This window comes from Polypterus senegalus, chromosome 8 (genome assembly GCF_016835505.1).
Source record: "Polypterus senegalus isolate Bchr_013 chromosome 8, ASM1683550v1, whole genome shotgun sequence".
Taxonomy (NCBI): domain Eukaryota; kingdom Metazoa; phylum Chordata; class Cladistia; order Polypteriformes; family Polypteridae; genus Polypterus; species Polypterus senegalus.
The window spans coordinates 91057559-91084090 of NC_053161.1; the positions used below are offsets into that span (position 1 = coordinate 91057559).

The 26532-nt window shown below is 37.6% G+C and overlaps 1 protein-coding gene across 1 annotated transcript in view; it reads left to right on the plus strand.

The window, feature by feature from the left end:
- The first annotated feature begins 210 nt into the window (after nt 1-210).
- The window catches only part of si:dkey-5i3.5 (uncharacterized protein LOC565091 homolog), a 30216-nt gene continuing 3894 nt past the window's right edge, over nt 211-26532 (plus strand). The window contains exons 1-2 of the mRNA XM_039761448.1: nt 211-308; nt 20708-21191. Coding sequence (XP_039617382.1) covers nt 20726-21191 — 466 coding nt within the window. The 5' untranslated portion in view covers nt 211-308; nt 20708-20725. The remainder of the gene's footprint in view (nt 309-20707; nt 21192-26532) is intronic.

Consider the following 26532-nt stretch of genomic DNA (forward strand, 5'->3'; position numbering starts at 1 on the left):
CACATCATCCAACCCCGGTCCAACGCTCTTTTGTTTTTAAGCTCCCGTTGTGCCACGATCATTTTAATGGACTATCGAAATGCTTTTCTTTAAATCAGTCTTACAGTTCGACGTAAATCCCTCACGGTTACACACACAAGTTAAACGTGAGGTTACAAAGATCGGACTCCTTATTTCTGCTTCTCAAGTTGCAACAATGTGGAGGCGAAGGGCGGGTCTTTGTGGCTTAACGTAAAGCCGTCCAACGGAAGTTTATCCGCCTGTCTTCATTCTTCACACGGTGCCAAGGGCTTACTTCTTTTAGCAAGGTAAGCAAAATGGATGTTCTGATGTTTTATTTCAGTACAACACAGACAAGTGGTCGAGAAGCTGTAGCGAATAACTGGAAGCGATTTCTGGCGTGGGATGTCTCACTACGATTTTCATTCAAGCTGACGCCGATCAGGGCGCTTTCAAGTTAAATTAGAACTCGACATTGTCAGTGACATTTCCAACTCACGTGCAAGTCTATTTTAACTGGGATTTGTGGAAAACTAAACGGCGTAATATTTACAATTGTTTGGAAATCGTCCTAGGCGGCACAGCGGGGCTCCGAAAGGAAGCACGCGATAAACAGTAACAAACAGTTGCGTAACCGAAATATAGAGAAAAGCCAAGCAAAATGACACCTTTTTGTTAACTAACTAAAAAGATTACAATAGGCAAGCTTTCGAGGCAACTCAGGCCCCTTCTTCAGGCAAGATGTAACCGAAATGTGAAAGACACGTACTAAATGATCATTAATAAAGATTTTAGCAGCGCATGCCTATGTGTTGAAAGAAGGTAATTAGAATTGTTTCTGTAGTTTACCAGTAAACAGTGAATACTACTGGCAGTTTATTTTACTGAATCCATTCGTTTCAATTGTACCCGGCTGCTGGACGCAGACGGCCTTCCACGCCCCCGGCACGCTCGTCCGTCCTCTGTCACATCGCTTTCGTTAACCCTGTAAATACTGTATATTAATATGCCTTCCTCCAGTCACGATACAAGAATCTGTGGTTCTCTTTATTGTATTACTGTCGTATTTCTTCTTAGAAACAAAAAACAGTTTTATAATTTATGATTCAGAATTCGATAGTTAAAAGAAAGGGGGCATAACATTTTTAGATTAAGGAAACACCATACTAAATATGAATGTGGTTGCTCTAACTGCTATTATAGTGAATTCTATTATTCAAAATATTTGAAATTATTTTTACATTATTCCTGGAACATCGTTCAATAAAAGGGAAAATTCCGTTAATGACATTAATTTATTATACTACAAAATAAATGATGATCAACAGGCATGGAAATGAAGTTCTATTGAGTTCTCAGTAAAAGAAACTTTTCAACTTGTGTGTATTATACAATTTTTAAATGATCCAGTTCATTACAGTACACGTGGACCATGATTTCCATTGTCTGTCTTGAATTGTGTTTTCTTAATTTTGTTCTGTGCCGCTGTTATAATGTTGATAAATTTCAAGTGAAGTTATTAAACTTTAAAACGTTTTCCTAGTTTTTAATTTTAATGCATAATTGTTTTCCCTGGGACCCTTACTTATAAGTATGTACTTATCAAAAAAGTGAGGCAAATCTTTTAAATTGCTTAACAGATATTATCGTTTGTTTTTCAGAAGGAATGTAAAAATGTGCATTATTGAAAGTTGCACCCTCAGTGCCTTACTTCCGTAAACCATCTTTCATTTATTTTGGGACTGAACTAACACATTGATTCAGATTGTAAACTTGATAGTTTACTTGATTGATAGATACAATAATTACAAATCAATTTTTTAGTGATTTCAAATCCTTTAATCAACATATATACTGTATTTTCTTGTATTAGGAATTTGTCATTTCTTGCATACCACAACTTACTCTACAAACTGAGATATATTTTTTTTGTAAATAAGATAACTGTTATTAGGTTATCGGTTTCACTGCCTGCTAAGGATTCACCTCTTCCCATAGTATGTTCAGCTGTCTTTGATCACCTTGAGCCTGTATTATTGTCTCTGTTGTCTGATTTAGTGCAATGCCTGAATCCTACAAATTTCTCCCTGGACAGTGTCCCCTCTCGATTAGTTAAGGGGTTTTTTGATTCTGTCAGACCAAGTATTGTTACCTAAATAAATTCTAGCTTGATTTCCGGTTGTGTTCCTGCTGTCTTGAAACACACTGTGGTGCAGAAACTTATTAAAAAAACAAAATAAGGACCCTCTAATGTGTACAATTTCAGGGCAATTCCTAAACTGCCTTCTTATCTAAAGTCTTAGAAAAAAATGTCCTAACTCAAACATTTCTGGATGAAAATAGTATTCTGGAAAAAATTCAGTCCAGATACAGATCTTTTTACAGTAGTGAAACATCCTTGTTAAAGGTCTACCTCTTCCCAACTATTGATGCTGGAGATTCTGCCTTTCCTGTACTGCTAGATCTTACCTCAGCTTTTGATACTGTGGATCTTACGATTCTTATATCCTGCCTAGAACAGTATATAGGCATCCAAGCTAATGCCCTTAAATGGTTTAAATCGTATCTAAGCAATAGGAACTTTTCTATTTATTTGGATGAGTTCTCAACCTCTGTAGTTCCTCTTTCTTTTAGGGTTCCACAGGGTTTCATTCTTGGACTGTTCTGTTTTTGATTTGCATGTTTAGGCTCCACTGTTAACAAATATGGCTTCTTCTTTCACTGCTATGCTGATGACACTCAAAACTATTTGCCACTAAAATCAAAGTGAGACAATACAGACCATCCATGCATGCTTGAATGATATTAAAATCTGGAATTTTCTTAAACTAAATGATAATAAAACTGTGATTATGGTGTCCAAAAGTTGCTCTTGGACCCCTTGCCATATACATATCATAAAGCTTTAGATAGGAACCTAGGTGTGATCTTTAACAGCTCATTCGAATATGACAAACAGATAAATTGTGAGGTTAAATGAAGCTTTTTCCAGCTGAGACTTTAAGGTTTTCTTTCTTTCAGCGATCTTGAAAATGCCATCCAAGCTTTTATAACATCTCTTTTGGACTATTGCAGTTTTTGTAGGTAGGTGTTGATTAGGTCTTGTGACACCTACAACTATTCCACAACTTTGCTGTTTGCTTATTGAATGGCTGTCATAAGTGTGGCCATATTTCACCAATACTGACCTTGCTTCATTGGCTTCTGGTCGATTTCAGAGTTGATTTTAAAATTCTCTTTCTCCTTGTTTTCAAATGTTTGAATGGATCAGCCCCATCTTGCCTCACGGAACCTGTTCACTTGTATGTGCCAACAAAAGCACTGGGGTGTACTAGCCAGATGCTGTTAGTTGTGTCGAGGCTAAAGCAAAGGAGGAATCTGGCGTTTGCAGTGGCTGCTCCTTTTCTCTGGAATGGCTCGCCTTATTATATTAGGTCTGCTCCAACACAGGCCATTTTTAAGTCATCATTAAAGTCTTTTTTCTTCTTGCTGCCATTGAACCCTGCAAGAGGTTGACATTGTTTGTATAAGTTGGCTCATGTACGTTCATGATTACTGTATAAATATGTATGTACAGTATGTATCAGTGTGGGTATTTTGAGTTTATCTTTTATGTAATGGTTGGTTATGCTTGCAGTTTTGTGATGTGTACATACGGTATATTTGAACTGCTTCTTTTACCCTTTCTTGTACAGCACTTTGGTTCAGTTCTGGCTGTTGTAAAGGTGTTTTGCAAATATAAATTGCCTTGCCCTGCCTTATTTTAGTACATAACATTGAGAAATTCAGATCTGAGACAATTGACTGAAAAGATGAAGTTGGGTTGCAACATTTATTACAAAAAAGTTAAACAATATATAAAATATAGAACAAGAATTGTAGGTTGTAACTGAACAATGAGAGACATGTATGTTTATGTTACATTTTCTTACAAAACACAGTTATTTTCCTTTTTCCTCTCACATTATCTAAAAACAGATGCATGTCTTCCATATGTGAAAAAAGGATGATGAAGGGTCTAAGGGTCTACATATTCCCTCTCCTCTTCTTCTGGAAATTCAGATACCAAATCAGATTTCTGAAGGGCCTCATCAGTGTTGTCTTTGTCCATTAACAGTAATGAAGGGAGTGAGACTTGCCCTCCTGAACACAGATTGATTCTCAAGTTCACCACTTCTCTGTCTCAGTAAAATGCTGAATGATTACGTGTTGCTGTAATCCATTTTATTAAAATAAAAAAGAAAATTCTTTAAATTGTCATCATAAAACTTATAGCCTTTTCCTCCACATTTACAGGGAATGTAAGAAAAAGGAAAGCAAAAAGATAATGTACAGTATATTCTTAATTTATTATACATTATTAACATTACTGCTTTCGATCACAGATTCTACAAGTCTTCAATGTTTCTTCCATCCATCCATTATCCAACCCGCTATATCCTAACACAGGGTCACGGGGGTCTGCTGAAACCAACACAGGGCACAAGGCAGGAAGAAATCCCTGGGCAGGGCGCCAGCCCACTGCAGTTCAATGTTTCTTACAATACACTATTATTAACACAGTACACAATGCATTTCAAATGTTTTAAATTGTTTAAGAGTTGTGTTTCTGTGTCAGAAGACGTAAAATATGCTTTTAGTTTTTTTGGGCTTTGACTCCTATTGATTAACGATTAACATTATGCATCGGAGACAAGCATTAAAAGTCTTTTCATATATTTTATTCACTGTACCATAGGCATTGTAACCCTACAAAATGTAATTCATTTTTCTTATGGAAGTTTATAAAATGATGTGTCTGTACCTGTTCATCATTGCCCTGTGCTGGATGTTGGAGAAGGGAGGCTGACGTTTCTTCTAAAAGAAAAGATCTGAAACCTGCATGAATGCAGTGCTATGAATAGAATAGCAAGACATTTTTTCACTTCAGATGTAGTGCAGGTCTTTACTCATCTTCTGTCTTTTCATTAATGGCTCAATAGAGTCTAAATCTGAAACCAGAAAAAATTTAATATACCTAAGGAAATGTTAAAAAAGAACCAAAAAATAAGCACAAAAAATGACCCTGTCCTGGATGTCCATTATTTATGTATTTTTGCTTGTTTCTTGGCCTTAATTTAGAAGGATGTTTGCTCGCACAGTCTGATGTGAGCAGTTGCTTCAGTGATATCAAAAAGAAGCACTAAGTTTATAATGGTAAACATTTTGAAGATTTCTCTTTGATTTACAACATGGCTACGTATATTTGCCACATTACCGCAGAACTAAATGAAAGTTATTAAAGGAAATTTAAATTTCATTTACCCCTTAGTGCTGGAGTTGTCAAGCAACATTCTGCACCAGCACTTCCTTAAAGCCAGCATGTCGTTCTAAAAGGGACTAAGCAGAGTCAAGTTGTTTAATGTTAGAAAAATATTTATGCAGACCATTATAAACATACATTTAAAATATGTGGATTTTGAAAGGTAGGTGTTTCTGGAACATCAAAATTACTACAGAGAGTATGCTAAAATTAAAAAAAAAATGCAATTAATAAAATATAATATAAAATATAATATAATAATATAAATATAATAAAATAAACATAACACAAATTGTAGAAATTGACAAAAATGGGAACTAACAACCAGATATAATCCTCCTTCCACAAATGCTACAATGAAAGAAGAGAGTACTAAAGTTGAGACATACCTTGTTAAAATTGAAGGGTACCTCGAGGACAAAATGCAGAGAAACCTCAAAATGGTCATTTGGAAACCTGGACACAATATTAAATACAGACATACACAAAAATATAGTTTAAATATGAAATGGTCATATCATCAACATGAAAATTCCACAGTCATGGCTATTCATCTGCCTTGGAAGGCCCTAATACAAGGAGTAAAAAATTAATAAAAAGAAAATGTTAAATACTAACATACAGTAAACTGTTGACAATGACTTTTAAACAAAAACAACAATGGAAATGGTCACTTGTTACACACCATGTGTTGCATCTGTAAATAGTAAAATGTGCCAAACAACGGAAAATACAAGATTAGCTCAGCTTTTTAAACTGTATTTAAAAAGTTCTAGTTCGGAAATCTAAACGTGAGTATTGTTTGCAAGTAAAGTATCCTAGTGTTATTTTTTATTAAAACACACATGCATACACTACTGGCATAATTACCTGCATACTTTACAGTGTGGGCTTCATGGCTCTGAAGACGAGGCAGCAGGATACTGTAGTCTCTTTGCTTTTTACAAAGAGGGCACTTGGATTCATTTTGATATTTAATCAATGTAATCAAAGTTGATTTTATATTCTCTGCCTTTATGGAGAAATATGGCTGTGGAAATCAAGACAAAAATAATATGCAATACTAATTTGCCAAAGAGCACTATCGTGCTTTTATAAATAGCTAACTTAACTAGAGAAAAATCAAAGATATTTAACAAATGTTAATGATGATGATAAACATACCTTTCATATTGTACACTAACATTGCAGATAAACTACATAACATCTCATGAATAAGTAAAAAAGTTAATATAGATGAAGTAATATGGCAAATATTAAAAAGAAATAATATAAGAGGTAAAAAATGATTAATTAAAATGATATGCTTAAAAATGTCAGAAATGATGATAAACACAGAACACTTGGATTCTCTATATATAATCTTAACATCTCATTAGTTTTGTTAAATGAATCTAAAGTTTCTTTAAATTTGCTGTGCTTTTTATTCTGTGAGTCCATACCTGATTCTGTTGTGCCATTGTTCCGTGTCAGAAAACATTTTCAGCTCTTTTTCGATTTGGAAAAACTGTACAGGTGCTCTTCTCCTTCTCTTTCTATGGACTGTGGAAGGCCTGGATTGTGGCAACTATAGGGGGATAACACTGCTCTCGGTACCGGGTAAGGTCCTTGCTAGGGTCGTCTTTAATGGGATCCATGATCACTTGCTTACCTACCAGCGGCAGGAACAATCTGGTTTTACACCTAAGAAGTCTACCATCGACCACATCCTGGCACTGAGGGCTCTCATGGAGCGCAGACGCGAATATTGGCAGAGTTTCTTTGCAGGCTTTGTTGATTTTCGTAAAGTATTCGACTCAGTAAAGGAGTGGATGGATGAGAACTACTTATCTTTAAATACATATAAAACAGAGATGTTAATTGTTGGAGGGAATGACGTTAATCACAATATTTTGTCAATATTTAACTCAGTTGGGATTCCCATTAATTTCACTGAATCAGCTTGATGATTCATGCATTTATTTCTAGTAGGATTGACTACTGCAATGCAGTGTTCACTGGATGTTCAAACTGTTCTTTATACAGCCTCCAGTTAATCCAAATGCTGCTGCAAGAATTATCACAAGAACAAGAAAACACGAACACATAACTCCAGTTCTTAAAGCCTTACACTGGCTCCCGGTTAAGTTTAGGGCAGATTTCTCTCCCGCAACAGCTACTAAACGTGCAGCCTTCTACAACATTAAACAGCGGTTACGGCAAGCCGATATCAAATACAGCCTCTTGTATCCTGGCAAACTGAAAGTGGAAATTCAAGGCCAATACTACTTCTACGCCAGCAAGGAAGAAGCAGAAAAGGAGTTAAGAAAGCTGATCCCGACAATATACTGAAACACAATAGTAAGTTGCATCCTGCCACTGCATGGCAAGGAGGTATCACCTGCTGTCTGATCCATTTGTAATGATACGGGTATTATAATTATACATCATTTTCATTACTCGGACACTGTTTATGTTTTAATTACAGTTATAGACGTGTGTGTGGAAGAAATTAACCCTTTTTTATTTATTTATTTTTTTCTACTACCCTAAAAGAGACTGTTTAACATCATACCCTTGGTTTATGCATTAAGACTTACTATGCTTATACTGGACCACTTTCTAACACCATTCCCCGGGTTTATTATCTTAATAGTTTAAGATTGCTGAAGATTATATTTTAAGTATATAGTTTGTTAATGAGTATATTTTAGGCATATAGTATCTAGACTATATTGGCAATAGATATCTCTACTTTTTAATCCTAAAACGCCGCTGCGTGGGGGCTTGTTTTGCTTTGGATGTCTCTAGGTATGTCAGAGGACCGGGACTTTATGAAGTGGGGTCTAGCCTCGCGTGGGGAGGCAAAATGGGAGGGTGGGGGGATAAGGGGGGAAGAGAAAGAGAGCAGGCTATATCTATATCTAATCTATCCTTTTAATCCTTATAATTATATAAACGTAACAATAGGCTGCATGGCAATAACTCTTGGGGAAATAGGAAATTAAGGTTAAAGCTGTCTCACTTCCAGTTAAGACTATAAAATTACATCAAAAATTCAGAATCAATGTCTCCATGATGGGACAGTTAACTTTGTGAGCTGGAATGTTAAAGGCCTGAATAACAAATTAAAGAGAAAGAAAGTATTCTCTCACCTAACAGGTTTAAACGCTAAAATAGTATTTTTACAGGAGACCCAGTTACTAAGCAAGGATCAGTTCCGGCTGCAAAAGGACTGGACTGGCCAAATGTTCCATTCTAGCTTTACAAAGATAACTAGAGGTGTTGGAATTCTTATACATAGAACAGTCTCATTTGTAGCATCAGATGTAGTATCGGATCCTGAAGGGAGATATGTGATGGTCATGGGCAGCTTATTTAACTGTAAAATGATTTTGATGAATGTTTATGCACCTAATGTCGATGATAAGGAATTCATACAAAATTTATTTGCATCCATTCCCAATGTGAACACTCATAAAATTATACAAAAATTACAACCCCAGTTCCAGTGAAGTTGGGACGTTGTGTAAAACGTAAATAAAAACAGAATACAATGATTTGCAAATCCTTTTCAACCTATATTCAATTGAATACACTATGAAGAGAAGATATCTAATGTTCAAACTGATAAAATTTATTGTTGTTTTGCAAATCTTCACTCATTTTGAATTTGATGCCTGCAACACGTCCCCTGAGACAGGGGCAGCAAAAGACTGGGAAAGTTGAAGAATGTTCAAATAACACCTGTTTTGAACATTCCACAGGTGAACAGTTTCATTATTCACAAGCAAGAATGGGGAGAGGTTCACCACTTTGTGAACAACTGCATGGGCAAATAGTCCAGCAGTTTAAGAACAATGTTTCTCAACGTACAATTGCAAGGAATCTAGGGAATTCATCATCTACTGTCCATAATATCATCAAAAGATTCAGAGAATCTGTAGAAATCTTTGCACATAAGCAGCAAGGCTGAATACCAACACTGGATGCCCGTGAGCTTCGATCCCTCAGGTGGCACTGCATTAAAAACCAACATCATTCTGTAAAGGATATTACCACGTGGGCTCAGGAATACTTCAGAAAACCATTGTCAGTTAACACAGTTCATTGCTACATCTATAAGTGCAAGTTAAAACTCTACCATACAAAGTGAAAGCCATATATCAACAACACCCAGAAATGCCGCTGGCTTCTCTGGGCCCGAGCTCATCTGAGATGGACTGACGCAAAGTGGAAAATTGTGCTGTGGTCTGACAAGTCCACATTTCAAATTGTTTTTGGAAATCATGGACGTCGTGTCCCCAGGGCCAAAGAGGAAAAGGACCATCCGGATTGTTATCGGCGCAAAGTTCAAAAGCCATCATCTGTGACGGTATGGGGGTGTGTTAGTGCCCATGGCATGGGTAACTTGCACATCTGTGAAGGCACCATTAATGCTGAAAGGTACATACAGGTTTTGGAGCAACATATACTGCCATCCAGGCGACGTCTTTTTAAAGATGTCCCTGCTTATTTCAGCAGGACAATGCTGAATTCTGCATGTTACAACAGCGTGGCTTCATAGTAAAAGAGTGCGGGTACTAGACTGGCCTGCCTGCAGTCCAGACCTGTCTCCCATTGAAAATGTGTGGCGCATTATGTAGCGCAAAATATGACAACGGAGACCCTGGACTGTTGAGCAACTGAAGTTGTACATCAAGCAAGAATGGGAAAGAATTCCACCTACACAGCTTCAACAATTAGTGTCCTCAGTTCCCAAATGCTTATTGAGTGTTGTTAAAAGGAAAGGTGATATAACACAGTGGTAAACATGCTCCTGTCCCAGCTTTTTTGGAACGTGTTGCAGGCATCAAATTCAAAATGAGTGAAGATTTGCAAAACAACAATAAAGTTTATTAGTTTGAACATTGGATATCTTGTCTTTGTAGTGTATTCAATTGAATATAGGTTGAAAAGGATTTGCAAATCATTGTATTCTGTTTTTATTTACGTTTTAAACAATGTCCCAACTGGGCGGCACGGTGGCGCAGTGGTAGCGCTGCTGCCTCGCAGTTAGGAGACCCGGGTTCGCTTCCGGGTCCTCCCTGCGTGGAGTTTGCATGTTCTCCCCGTGTCTGCATGGGTTTCCTCCGGGCGCTCCGGTTTCCTCCCACAATCCAAAGACATGCAGGTTAGGTGGATTGGCGATTCTGAATTGGCCATAGTGTGTGCTTGGTGTGTGGGTGTGTTTGTGTGTGTCCTGCGGTGGGTTGGCACCCTGCCCAGGATTGGTTCCTGCCTTGTGCCCTGTGTTGGCTGGGATTGGCTCCGGCAGACCCCCGTGACCCTGTTCGGATTCAGCGGGTTAGAAAATGGATGGATGGACAATGTCCCAACTTCATTGGAATTGGGGTTATAGGTGGGGACTTTAATTGTGTTTTAAATCCACTCTTAGATAGGACTTCAATCACAGGGGGGAACGACATCTAACACTGTAAAAATAATTACAAAGTTTATAACTGACCACAACTTATCAGACCCCTGGAGGTTTCTAAACCCAAACTCAAGAACATATTCTTTCTACTCACCAGTACATCATTGCTACTCAAGAATTGATTATTTCTTTATAGATAATAATTTCTTGCCTACAATTAAATCTTGCAGGTACGATGCTATTGTTATTTCTGACCATGCACCTCTGATCCTGGAGCTAAAGTCACTATGCCCCACACACTCGCCTCGCAGATGGCGTTTAAACCTGTGTCTATTAGCAGACGAGAATTGTACAGAATTTATATCCAAACAAATCAGTTTCTTCCTAGAGACAAATACATCCTCCAGAGGTTTCTGCACGAATACTATGGGAAACTCTAAAGGCCTTCTTAAGAGGACAGATTATTTCATATCTTTTCCACAGAGATAAATTAGAAACCAAGAAAGTATCTGAGCTAAAAAGCGAAATCACTAGAATAGATGAAGAACATAGCAGGCTTCCAAGCGTGGCTCTACATAGGAAAAGGTAGGCTCTGCATTCAGAACTCAACCTTTTGACAACTAAAGAAACTGAACAACTAATTAATAAATCCAGACATCATTACTATGAACACAAAGAGAAAGCTAATAAGCTTTTAGCTCAACAAATGCACAAGCAAGATATTCGCAACGCAATCCCAGTAATCACCAATATGAACAGAGACGAAATCATCGACCATAAAAATATAATGCACACATTTAGAGACTACTATAAATCCTTATATTCTACTGAGTTTAAAGAAGACAACACACAATCTAATACATTTCTGGATACAGTCTTAACAGCACTTACATAATTTCAAAAGATCACTTTATTAATTAATCTGAATAAAAGTGTACTCTTTCCAGTGAATTCTCAAGCATATACTGTAATATTAGATTAGACACCCTACCTTTTATTATTGCAGAACAGTTTAAATACCTATGAGTAAACATCACAAGTAAACCTAAAGCTCTTTATCAACAAAATTTTGCCGTCTGTATGGAAAAAATTAAGCAAAACTTGCATAGATGGTCAACCCTTCATCTTACTCTAGCTGGAAGAATTAACACTGTTAAGATGAATATTCTTCCTAAGCTTACTTTTTTATTTCAAAACATTCCAATATACATCAGTAATTTTTTAAGCAATTAGATTCAACCATAACCTCATTTATTTGGAACTCAAAACATCCACATATCCAAAGAGCAACCCAACAAAGACCTAAGGCAGAAGGTGGCATGGCTCTACCCAATTTTCAGTTTTATTACTGTGCAGCAAACATACAAGCTATAAAAACCTGGACACAAATAGATGAACATACGCAGGCCTGGTCCGCAATAGAAGTAAAATCCTGAAGTACTTCTTTATATTCCCTGCTTTGTGCCCCAATAAATGCAAGTTATCGGCAATATACTAATAACCCAATCATGCTTCACTCAATCAGAATATGGAAGAAATGTAGAAAGCATTTTACGATGGAGAAACTTTTATCTGTGGCACCTCTGCAAGAGAACCACCTCTTTCAACCTTCACAAACATATGCATCTGGAAAAAATTTAGGATTAACTTGCTTAGAGATCTTTATATAGACAACATCTTTGCATCCTATGAGCAATTGCATTCCAAATTTAACATTCCAGCTACATATTTCTTACACTATCTTCAAATTTGGAACTTTGTTAAGCTGAACCTGCCAGATTTTCCTAATCTTGCACCCTCATCCATGCTGGAAAAAATATTGCTCAATTTCAAGGACTTAGACACCATCTCTGCAATATATAAAATTATTTTATAGTCCCTCCCTTTCAAAGATCTAAGAGGACACTGGGAAAAAGATCTCTCGCTCAACATATCAGAAAAGGAGTGGAAAGTAGCAATGCAGAGAATTCACTCGAGCCCCATATGCGCAAAGCATACAATTATTTAACTCAAAATTATATATCTAGCACATCTGTCTCGACTAAAACTCTCCAAAATGTTTCCAGGGCAGGATCCAACCTGCGAACGCTACAATCAAGTCCCAGCCTCACTGGGTCACATGTTTTGGCCCTGCACCAAATTAACATCATTCTGGACCAAAATTTTTAATTACCTTTCAGACAGCCTTGGTGTCACAATACTTCCTAACCCATTAACAGCTGTGTTCGGTGTTCTTCCAGATGGGTGTAAAGTGGAGAAGGACAAACAAACTGTGATTGCATTCACTACACTCTTGGCACACAGACTTATTTTGCTCTGGAAGAATCCTAACTCTCCTCTTTTAAGTCAGTGGGAAACTGATGTTTTATACTAGTTGAAATTGGATAAAACCAAATACTCAGAGGATCTGTACAGATTTTTTTCAAAACATGGCAGGATCTAATCAATAATATTTTAAAATAAGCTCTCAAAGCACCGAGGAAGCAATTATTTCTGTATTTCTTTTTCTTCTCCATTCATCTCTATTGGCCTATCAAACTCATCAATTTAGGTATGCTTACAAGCCTTAAGCTTTACCCCGTTGGCCATGCTCTCTCTCTCTCAGGGGTGGGGGTTGACTTGTTCTCAATCCTATTTTTTGTAAAAATTGATCGATTTGTATGAAATGATTACAATAAAATTAATAAAAAAAAAAAAAAAGTTTAGGGCAGATTTCAAATTCCTCCTTTTAATATATAAAGCATTAAATGGCCAAGGTGCGGCTTACTTGTCTGACCTTATCATGACTTACAAACCAGAGCGCACATTAAGATCTCAAGATGCTTAGGATTCCAAGAATTAATAAAATAACAGTGGGATGTCGAGCTTTTAGTTACAGGGCCGCTAAACTGTGGAATGGTCTGCCTGCTACTAGAAGAGATGCCCCTTTGGTCTCAGCTTTTAAATCCCGGCTGAAGACTCACTACTTCAATTTAGCATATCCTGACTAGAGCTGCTGATTAAATGTACATACTGCATCTCTGATGTTAGTCATTAGCACTAAAACATAAGTAACAAGACAGTTATAATTGGATACTAACCCTCGCCTATTCTGTTTCTCTTCTCGGAACTCAAATGTGACACTTGGTGCCATGTTCCACCTGCCAAGTTGTTTTGCCTGCCTAAGGTAAAGTCATCTCTGATGGAGGATCGCAGGAATCGTGGGAAAGAGGGGTCCTTTCGTCGGATTGGCTGGCCCAGTACTGTTTCAGCCATGGAATTGCCAAATGGGGGAGGCAGCTTGATGGATGAGGTCTCTAGGACTCTAAACAAATCCAAATCATATTATCTGATATCATCTACTGTTAAATTCTGCTACGTACTTCTAAAATTTTTATTTGTATACTGTATTGAGGATTTGTTCTGTGTATTGTATTGTATTGTATTATAATTTATTGACCCCCTTCTTTTTGACACCCACTGCACGCCCAGCCTACCTGGAAGGGGGTCTCTCTTTGAACTGCCTTTCCCAAGGTTTCTTCCATTTTTTCCCAACTGGGGTTTTTTGGGAGTTTTTTCTTGTCTTTTTAGAGAGTCAAGACTGGGGGGCTGTCAAGAGGCAGGGCCTGTTAAAGCCCATTGCAGCACTCCTTGTGTGATTTTTGGCTATACAAAAATAAATTGTATTGTATTGTAGTTGATTGAGCTGCCCTGTTGGACATTCTGAGACTTCGCGGGATCCCCGTAAGATTGCTGGATATTATGACCAGCCTGTACACTGGTACTTTAAGTGCTGTGCAGAGCGGAGGTAGAACCTCTGTGTTTTTCCAGTTGATTCTGGGGTTCGTCAGGGGTGTGTTCTTGCTCTTTCTGTGTTCAGTGCTTGCATGGATGGGTGTTGGGCAAGGTCGTGTGGTCCAGTGGCTTTGGGGCATCTGTTGGTGAAGAAAGATTCATGGATCTTGACTTTGCTGACGATGCTGTTATCTCTGCAGAGTCAATTGAGGCTGTGATTGGGGCTTTTGAGAGACTGAGCAAGAAGTCTGAGGCTTTCGAGTAACCTGGATAAAAACCAAGATCCAGGCCTTTAATAACATCTTAGGCACAGTCATCAGCAGTGTGTCTGTCTGCGGAGAGAGTGTTGACTTTGTTGAGAGGTTTACTTACCTCTGCAGTGACATTCATGTCTCTGGTGACTCTTCTTATGAAGTCAGTAGAGAGCATGGGGAGTCATGAGGTCACTGGAAAGGGGTCTGTGGCACTCACAATATCTATGCATAAGGACAAACGTCCAAGTCTTTAGAGTTATGGTGGTTCCTGTCTTGCTATATGGTTGCGAGACATGGACACTATCCAGTGACCTGAGATGAAGATTGGACTACTTTGGTATTGTGTCTCTTCAGAGAATCCTTGGGTACTTCTGATTTGACTTTGTGTCGAATTAGTGGTTGCTCATGGAGTCCCGGATGCGGCACATTACCGGCATTGTGAGGGAGGTCAGTTACAGCACTATGGTCATGTGGGCCGATTCCCAGAGGGTGATCTGGCTCACAGGATCCTTACTGTTGAGGACCCGAGTGGCTGGCCAAGGGGACACCCACGTAACACCTGGCTGCGGAAAATAGAGGGTCATTTCCGGAGGGTGGGAGTGGACTGCGTGTTTGCCTGGGGGGGTTGCCAACCATGATCCCAAACTGTTGTGTCGTATGGTGGGTGCGGCAATGCGGTCTAACATTTCATGTTCCCTGACCTGACCTGTGGTCTTCGGGATCATTTCTAGGCTTGTTTCAAATGCGCTTGTCACATGATTTGGAGGGACACTAGCACCATGATGTCACTGGCATCTCCCCAGTCAGAAGCACTATTGGTCAAAACTTTCACCAGTCTTGTTTGGCTCATCCAGTAAATATACTGGGTTTTCTCCATTTGCACAGTGCTCTGACATGAGCTTGAATCTTGCCGTAGGTAGGACTTGCATGTGGTGCAATGTCAGAGCAAGTATGAACACCTTTTAAAAACAGTTATGTATTACTTACTCATAAGTTTATAAATATGTTTAAGAGACATTATAAAAAATTCACACGGGATACCAGGTTTTTTATGTGGAGTCTCGTATACATTAATTGATTAGCATATTTGCCGTAAGGTACCATGCTTATTTCAAACAGTCCAGCTTCTGTGCTACCCCATGTCGATCATGTCAGAGATGGTTAGAGACGCTTCACGTTTGAGTTTACAAAACTGACAAGGTCATCACAATAGTACAGTATACGTGCAAGACACCCCTCATTATACGTTTTTAGTATTTGATTTTCAGATCTGTAGCTGATATGTATTGTTGATTTCCAGAATACAATGTGAGTAAATGCGTGTGCTGCATAGCTAATTACAAAAGTTTTCAAAACAGAATCAGTGGCAGTGACAGTGTCTTTTGCAATTTGTGCGAGCTTTGGGACTTGAGTTAATGAGACAAAAAAGTTGTCAAGTAACTTTGCAAATTCAATCTTAAGGTGGACATAAAGATCACTCCAGTACTGGCAAGAAGGAGCAGTTTGGATAAGCATATCTGGACCCACACTTTCAAAACAGCACCTGACTTTGTCAGCAACATCCGTCCATTGTGAATGCATCTTGTCAAAGGCTGGCGAGTGATCAGTAAATAAGAAGTCATCCTTCTGCAGCACAGCAGAATAAATCATTTATGTAAATATAATTATTAAAGACTGAGCTTCTGTCCTTTTCTGTATTCTTAAACCACCTTCCAGTTATGAAATCCAAGTCACTGACACATTTAACGTTTCCCTTTTCTTTTTCTTATCCTGTTACCCAAAGCAGGCATCTGCTGTGACTTCATTTAAGGCTTTACTGTCCTTGAATATTGAATATTAAATGTGTGTGTTTTGGACATTTGGTGTTGTGTCTGTCTGTGTTAAGGGGCTAAACTTCCACAATATATACTTTTTTTATTTTTTAGACATCAGACTCCAGTGTCTGTCAAACCCTTCTCTTATTTAAAAAGTTTTAGAAGCAAAGTAATAAACGTTTAACAGTTGTCAATGAGGGTGGCATGGTAGTGCAGCGGTAGCGCTGCTGCCTCGCAGTAAGGAGACCTGGGTTCGCTTCTTGGGTCCTCCCTGCGTGGAGTTTGCATGCTCTCCCTGTGTTTCCTCCCTCAGTCCAAAGACATGCAGGTTAGGTGCATTGGCAATCCTAAATTGTCCCTAGTGTGTTCTTTTGTGTGTGTATGTGTGTGTGCGCCCTGCGGTGGGCTGGCATCCTGCCCAGGGATTTGTTCCTGCCTTGTGCCCTGTGTTGGTTGGGATTGGCTCTAGCAGAACCCCGTGACCCTGTGTTAGGATATAGCGGGTTGGATGATGATGATGACTGACTGACTGACAGATGTCATTGAACTAGACCATAACTTTTTGTAACATTAATGCAAATGCTCAGCAGATGTCACTAGAGAGGTGAATGTCAAATTCTTCTAAGCTTCGACAACATTTCCGAAACAATTGTTTCAAATGTTTCTTTTTTTTCTTTTTTTTTTAAGTTTTATTCATTTTATTGTAATCCATAATTGTTTCAAATGTTTTAATGTTTCATGAGGATTCACTCTGCCCATCACTAACGATACCATATCTTAACCATATCACTGTTATATGAGTCGTATTAATCTTTGTCTTGAGAAAATACATCCAAATAGACAATGTTTTTAGTGAAAACTTCAAACCTTGCCCTCCGTTGCTGAGGTGTTTAACTTGCATGTTGCTGAGTCATAGTTTTTGCTTCTTTTCAATGTTGTGTCTCTTCATCTGTGTCATTAGCACAATTTTGTTGTTTTGTTGGTCCATCTACAAACAAAGAAAGTGCTTCGATATTGGATATCCCAAAACCCAAATCAAGAAAGAGAAAATGCAGCAGTGAGTATCTGGCCTTACGTGTGTCAAGCCTGAGAATGAGCCATGGGTGCAATAAAACAAAGCCTTTGACAAATTATGTCAACACCTGAACACAAAACACAGTGAACATATTTACTAACATATACATTTTTTTGTAAACAAACTTAGAGAATACCAGAGCAAGAGAAAAAAATCATGACTTTGCTTTTGCATTAAACAAAAATGCTAATGCATTTGAATCATCTTACTATGCAGCACAGCATATAAGACTGGAAAGCCTCATAAAATGCAAAAAATTTTGATTTTGCCTGCTGCAAAAGAGATGGCAGCTGTTAAATTTTAGGGGAGATGGCTCGCAGGCAGCTAAATCTCATATCACTTTCATAAAACGTCATTCAATGAAGGATTAATGAAATGGCACATAACGTAACTTGGTAGCTGCTAGGAAGAGTGCATGACAGCCTTTTTTATATGCTGCAACTGGATTGATCAATAGACCTTTCCAATAGACCAAACCTTTAAAATCTTATTGCATGTGTTAGTCATAAACATAATCTGGACATGCACAAAGACTTACTCTTCTGTAAGCCTTTACCTATATATTCAATTGCTGCAGCCGGATAGAATGGTCAAAATGGGCTAGAGCGAATGTGTGTTATTATGTGCTGGAGAGCTGTTGTTCAGCTTATGATATCTGTAGGCTTCTGTTTACACAGGCAGGCACCAGCTGGCAAAAAAATGTAAGTAGATCACAAGAATGTCTTGGATGAGGCAGTTAAAATAATTAACTTCGTGAAGAACCTGCCTCTACTGTTATACTTATTCCAAGCAGCATGTACGATATAAAGAAATGGGTAGAATTCACGTTCAACTTGTTTTTTCATAATGCTAGGATGGAAGACTGGCTACTGTGCATTAGGTATGAAAGGAAGTATCAGCTGTCACATGTGTAATGGGTATGTTCTAAACTTTATTTTTTGAGATTCAGTGTGATTTCATAGCTAATAACAATTTCAAATCTGTGTCATCCAGTTGAGGCTGGTGATAGGAATGGAGCCTAGAAAAGGATTCAAAGTAAGAGCAAGACTTGGGCATGGTGCATGTCCACTGTATGGCCCACTCAGAAAAACTTACACTGGGCCAATTTAGAATTACCAGTCAAGCTAACGTGCATGCCATTGTGGATGTTGGACTGTACCATTACTAAAGTGGATTCACACTTTGTAAATATAGTGCTGTCTGTGGCTGATGTCTTTTTCTCAATACATCTATCCAGTGTCACAATGCTCTGTACCTTTATGATTTTTATATTTTTATGAGTTATGAACTGACCTTTAAACACATTGACCGAACAAATTATTCAGAACACCTGTACACCTGCATAACCAGGTAATTATCTAATCTACCACTCATGTGGCAGAAGCACAATGCATAAAATCCTGCAGATACAGGTCAAGAGCTTCTGTTAATGTTCACATCCAACTCCAGAATGGGGAAAAATTGTGATCTCAGTGGTTTCGACCATGGCATGATTGTTGGTGACAGACAGGATGGTTAAAATATTTGTGCAACTGCTGATCTCCTGGGCTTTTCACTGTCAACAATTTCTAGAGTTTACTCAGAATAGTATAAAAAACACTTTGTAATTTCTGTTTTGTTGATGAAGGAGGTCAGAGGAGAATGGTTATAACAGGTTTGAGCTGGCAGAATGGTTATCTGAGTTACAATATCCTTTCTGTACAAGTGTGGACAGTAGAACAGCATTTCAGAATGCACAACACATTGAACATTTGAAGCATATCGGCTACAACAGCAGAAGACCACATAGGGTTCCACTTCTGTCAGCCAAGAACTGAAGTGAACAGAAGCACACCAAAACTGGACAGCTGAGTACCAGAAGAAACATAGCTTGGTCTGATGAGTCTTAAATTCTGCTGAGACACACTGATGGTGGGGTCAAATTTTTGGCAGAAACAGCAAGAATCGATGCACCAGATCTGCCTTGTGTCAACTGTCCAGGCTGCTAATGGCTACTTCCAACATGATAATGCAACATGTCACAAAGCAAAAGTCATCTCAAACTGGTTTCATGAACATGACAATGAGTTTAAGTGTTCTTCAGTGGTCTTCCGAGTCACCAGGTCTGAATCAAATAGAGTACCTTTGGAATGTGATAGAAGGTCACAACACAAATGTGCAGCTGACGAATCTGCAGAAATTGTGTGATGCAATTATGTCAACATGGACCAGATTCTCAAAGGAATGTTTCCAACATCTTGTGGAGTCCATGCCATTGAGAGTAAAAGTCCTAAACGATACTAGTATAGTGCTCCTAAACATTGGCTCCATTAGTATATCTTCTTATATAATACGCTAAATGGCTGTTCATTTGTTTGTCCGGGATTTTAAATCACCTGTAGCTATCAAACCGTTTCACCTATTGACTTGAAATTTGGTACACATATACTACGTGACATCTACTGTCCGCTTTCGGGGGTGATGAATTTTATTACTTTTGTTATTTTATTGTAGAATCAACTCTCAGCAGCATGCAGCAGGGCAGCCGTGCGGTGCATGCATATGGGCACCATTCTCATTCCCTACCACATTCGTTAATCATTCTTGAGGCAGATTGAAGACTTAAGTGCCAGCTTAAGTGAAAAATTAAAGAAAATGTACTAAAGTAATTGCAACACAAAAACTAAATTGGTTTTAACACGAAAGAAGAGAAGCAGCTGGCCGCTAGGGTGGAGAAAAGAAGAGCTACTCAGGAAGCAGCAAGCGCATCAACCTCTGAGCAAACGAATGCTTAACGTACAGAGAAAGAGGATGAAAACTAAGAATGCTCAAGTCAAGTGTATTCACTGCATGTTATCGTGCAGTACGCCGTTACTGGTGTTTGAATAAATGTGATAAAGTTAGCTGTCTTTACGTGGTAGCTTTTTCTGCTGGTTCTGTGGTTTATCTCGCACATCTTAAAAATGCACACACTAGATGTTGTGTATTGTATATTGTTTTATCTTTTCAACATTATATTCTTTGCATCATCCCATTTTGTATTTGCTTTCTTTCTCAAATTTCAAATGTTACTTTGCCATTTTATTAAAACTTTTTTTTTCTTTTTTTTTTTAGGAACGGTGATAGAACATTATGCAAAGAGCAGCAATCAACACTGGAGTCAAAATCCAGAAAATTTCAAAAACCATCACGTTTTACAAAAATGAATATAAAATAACATCAGCAACTTCTGATCTGTCTAAGCCCCTTCTTTTGCTTCTGCCCTGGTTGGGCTCTCAGTCTAAAGCTGTGGAAAAGTATCGTGAAATTTATTTCAAGCATGGCTATGATATTCTTACTGTGGAGAGTGAAGTCCGCCACTTCCTTTGGCCTAAGTGGGGCTTGGAGTATGGTGCCCAAGTCCTGGGTGTGCTTCAGAGTGAAAGCTTTGTATCCCGTCCCCTTTTAATCCATGCATTTTCTATAGGAGGATACACTTTTGCACAGATGCTGCTAAATGCTTCCCAGACGCCCAAGCTGCAGGAAAGTTTAACAAAAAGGGTCTATGGTCAGATTTATGATAGCCTTGTAGTAGGCACACTAGAGCATATGGCAGCAGGTAAGAGAACTGAAATTTCATATTTGTAAAAGTGCATGTTTTATTTTTATTCTCATCCTGGTGTTGTTACTACAGTTCATACTGTATTTTTGGCTGTTTCTACAGTGGAGTAGAACATTTCACAGGTATTTGACATATTGCCTTATGTAAAAATGAAAGGTATTAATTGACTGTAATATTCATATTCCTGCAGTTGGAGACAAGCATGGCTACATTTTCCTAAGCACACAGCTTTCATTGCATTAGCATAACAATGACTTTCTACATGGAACTATTAGAAGCAAAGCATTAAAGTTTTCCTGGCAGTACTTAACCAGCCAATAAAAGTGTGCTTGGTGGCTTCATTGCCTGTAGCATGGATGTATATGAAGCTATTGAAATAATGGACAGAAAGTATTCATTTATTTATTTACCATTTCCAGGTGCTAGTGAGTGTTTATCACTGTTTGTGTAAGTCTGTGCATGCTTTTTCATAATTCAGAATCTTAAAAAAAAATAATATTAATTTAAAAAATCTGCTTTGTAAGTGCATGTGTAATTAGAAACTTTTACACTGAATGAGGTAATTGAGAATTCTTTATAGGTGGATTGCCTGCAATGTAGAAAAATATGAAAAAAGTAAATTGTCTGCATACTGTCTGAATTCACTGTACATCTCACCATTACTGCTGTTTTATTCTGTCTTTTTTTATGCATTAGAAAGAGCTTTTCTAGTCTCCTGGGTCTTGTTCAGTTTCTGGGTTGGTGATCCTACTGATTTTCTACTTATTTGCCCCATTTTCTTAGTTGAAACATATTTGAACACCACACCTTTAATCAGTGTATTTTGTGGTTAGATGGTAAGCCTGCCTTATAAATTGTTAAGTTACATAATTATGTCTGCAGGTATGGCTTCATAAAACTTAAAGCATGTTGGTAAGTCATGGTCTCTCTGCCATAATGGGGATTATCTGCTGATACATCCATTCTGAATTGCATCTTTGTCTTTAGTAATTGTTCACTTTTCCTATCATGCAAGTAAACTTAACTGGCTTATTATTACCAGAGTCATTCTTCGCACTTGTGTGTATATATAATTGTGTTTTTGGAAAATTACTGTCTTATCCTATATTCTTCAAAGACCTGGGAAATTGCTTAAGAATTTGTATATATGATCAGTATGTTTTTGAAGCCTCTAGGGTTCACATTGTATGTTTCAGATAATTTTTCTTGTTTTTAGCTTTTTTTTATCATTTTATCACATGGCTCTATATAATATACAAATTGGTATTTGTTACATTTCCTGTAACATCTAATATGTTATTGATCTTCAAAAGTGAAAATGTCAGAAACTATAAGCATCTTTGCTATTTCTTTATTTTGTTTCACTCTTACCAAAATGCAGGACTACAAATTTTCTCACATATAATTTTACCCAAAGACTAGAAGACTAGAACACTACATTATACTTTTCCAGTATGTGTTACCATATTATCTCCATAAGTAAAAGGGATAAGAACATACACCTGTTATTTCCTTTGCTTATGTGGGTTTTGCCCAGGTAGGGTCATGTGTGCAGCTGGTTGAAATAAGAAGACACCCACAACAGCATGAGTACAGTGAAAATCAGGTTTGAGGGGGAAAGAATACCTTGAAAGGTTTTCTAGCTATTTACTGTTTGTACAGCTGGAGTAGAAAATGTAAATATTAGGAAGAAGCATTAATAATACAGTATATATATTTGTACGTTATCGTGCAGTATGCCACATTACTGGTATATATATATATATATATATATATATATATATATATATATATATATATATATATATATACCAGTAACGGTGTACTGCACAATGACGTGCAGTGAATACACTTGATTCACAGTTTTCAGACTCTTTCTCTGTACTTTACCATTTGTTTGCTCAAAGATTGATGTGTTTGCTGCTCCTGAGCAGCTCTTCTTTTCTTAACCCTAGCGGCTCGCTTCTCTTCTTTCGATGGCATATTTTCACATTAAAATTGATTGTTAGTGCTTTTTTTGTTGCAATTACTTAGTATGTTTTTCTTAATTGTTCACTTAAGCTGGCACTTAAGTCTTCAATCTGCCTTAAGAATAATTTAAGATGAAGAGGTAGGGGAAGTCACGGCGAAAGTGGTAGGGAATGAGAACGGCACCTGTATGCGCTGCATGGGCGCCCTGCTGGCTGCTGCTGAGAGTTAATTCTACAATAAAATAAAAATAGGAATAACTGTGGAGGTCAATCATCACCCTGAAAGTGGATACTAGAGGTCACGCAGTACATGTGTACCAAAGTTCAAGTCAATAGGTCAAACGGTTTGCGATCTACCTGTGATTTAAAATCCTGGACAGACAAATGAACAGCCACGGTAGCATATTATATAAGAAGATATAGATATATATCTCCCCGGGTCCTCCCTGCATGGAGTTTGCATGTTCTCCCTGTGTCTGCGTGGGTTTCCTCTGGGTGCTCCGGTTTTCTCCCACAGTCCAAAGACATGCAGGTTAGGTGCATTGGCGATCCTAAATTGTCCCTAGTCTGTGCTTGGTGTGTGGGTATGTGTGTCTGTGCCCTGCCCGGGGTTTGTTTCCTGCCTTGCGCCGTGTGCTGGCTGGGATTGGCTCCACCAGAACCCCATGACCCTGTAGTTAGGATATAGCTGTTTGGATAATGGATAGATGGATGGATCTTTCCCATGCTGAAAGTGCTTCACAGAGTGTCAGAAAGAAAAGCAGGATATAAATAGGATACAAATATTTTTTGCATAGCATACTAAAACAGATAAATACAGGATATAAGAAGCATTAAATAGAATAAAAGACAATACATCAGAGTAAAAAAGTAAATTCAATGCTAGAAGAAAAGCCAGAAAAAATAACATAATTTGTGATATAACACACATCGATTACCCTGAGCATCCGGACAAAGAGGAAAACTGAAAGAAGGGACAGAATGTTAGGTTAAGTTGAAAGCCTTCCTGAGCAGATCAGTAATTTATTATGTTTTTTTTTTTCTAAAAGAATGAATGGAGTCAACTGATCTAATTAATTAGGGAGTTCATTCCAAAGTCTGGGCTCTATACAGCTGAAGGCCCTGTCACTCATAGTGTGCAGGTTAGCGTGAGCCGCAACAAGATTGCAAGAATCAGAGGAGCACAGTGATGGAGTAGTTCAACGATGTAGTCCAGTGCCAGGCCATTTCAAATTTTTACAATTTATTAAGAAAATTTTGTATTCAATCTGGTAAGACACAGGGAGTCAGTGAAGGCGAAGCAGGATGGGTATGATGTACTTGCTGCTGCTGGTCCATGTAAGGATTCTTTCAGCAGAGTTTTGAATTAACTGGAGCTGTGATAGAAGATCTGAAGGGGCACCTGCCAGTAGGGGAGTTACAGTAATCAATGTGGGATGAGATAAAGCCATTGACAAGATTCTCAGGATTAGAAAAAGGAGAGGAATAAGTGAACACGGGATATGTTACAGAGGTCGAAGTAAGAAAATTTCTTAATGTTGTTTATGTGAGTGGAAAAAGAAAGGGAGGAATCAAAAATGACACCAACATTCCCTGCATTAGAAGAGGGTCTAATGAGATCACTTTGAAGAGTGACTGAAAAGGAGCTTATTTTTGCGCTTTAGTGCCAATTTGCAGGAGTTCAGTTTTGTTTAAAGGAGTTCAATTTAAGTTTAAAGAGTTCTGCTCCATTCAGGTTTTAATTTCAATGAGGCAAAATATAAGATGAGAAAGCTCTGATGAAGTTTCAGTTGTATCATTGAAATAAAATGAGTATAATTTGCATAAAATGAGGACTAGTGATAACTAAATATTAGGAATGGGCATTTGATTGATATGCCAGTCTGTAAATAAATTGGAATTAAATGTGAGCGCCTGGTGTTGGGTAACATAACCACTATCCCTTGTGCCAAACTTGTTGCTCTTTTTCGAAATATTATCTGCTCTGAAAATAAATTTATACTTTATAATGTAATTCTGATCCTTGATTGCATTTGTATCTTTGTCTCAGTTCTTATATTAGCGTGTGTGTTTCAACTGCTATCAAAGGACTTTGGTAATTTTAGTGTTCAAGATGCTACCTGCCAGTAATCTTTCCCCTAGAGGTGAAAGGTATTACATATGTAGAGAAGGAATGAAGTGAAACATGTTTGGATACACCATACTTACAAAATATGTGTATCATCTGACGATTGCCTGAAGAAGGGGCCTGAGTTGCCTCAAAAGCTTCCATATTGTAATCTTTTTAGTTAGCCAATAAAAGGTGTCATTTTGCTTAACTTACTTCTAAAGCGTTGAAATCAATTTGAAGAACATTCTCCATTTCAAAGTGGAAATTTTCTGCAATTTTTAAGGCATTTGTTTTATGTTTAGTAATTAGGATCCTTATTAATTCTCTGATTGGCAACAATTGTAAGCCACTTGGGAAGACAGATTTTGCTAATAAAATTTATAAATACATCTTTAAAGCAAATATCGGGGGCATATGAAAGTATACCACAGTGACTCTGTTGGGTCTAAAAGAATAGTAACTGTGTTAATATATATTGTAACACGCTTATTGTACTTTAACAGATATTGGCTGTTTAGTTTTCAGGTATAACATTTCTTTTAAACATACTGTTGTATAAAGTACCTTCTATAAAAGGTGAAGTGTATGCTTTTGGGACTTTGCCCTTGTAAAGTACCTCAGTGTTACTTGACCTTGTTAATAATTCTTTCAGTGGCTTTTCAGTCTGGAATGCAAAAGGGAGAAGCACTAACATTATAATCTGAATCACATGTTCGTTATGGAGTAGTGGTGACGACCTGATTTACTAGCATTCTGTTTCTCCTACAAAAGCTAATTTAAACACTATTGAATGAAGACCTAGCCTAGAAGTCATTTTTATTGAGACTTTGATCTGTAATTGAAATTTAAGCAAGGTGAGCTGTACAGTGGTACTGCAGTTCACTAATGGTAGCATTTTTATTTGTCTGGTTTTGTGGAAATTAAACAATGACGACATCTGTTTCTTTTTGTTAATTTCAAATATTGGTTTATCTTTCATCCTACAAAAATGAAAAATGTAATAATCAATAATGTTTTTGATTAACTTGGTAATTTTGCTCCTAAGCAGCAGAGTCTGTGAAATGTAATTCACAGATCTTCTGTAACAGATAACAAAATGCTTTTTTATGTTTTATAAAACAGCATCAGTTACATATAAAGTGGCTACAGACAAAAAAACTATGTTACACTGATTTCTTTTTGTTCATCTTGGATTTTTATCTTACTGCAACATTAATGACAAGATACAAATAATAGTGTTTCTTCATGAGTATATTGT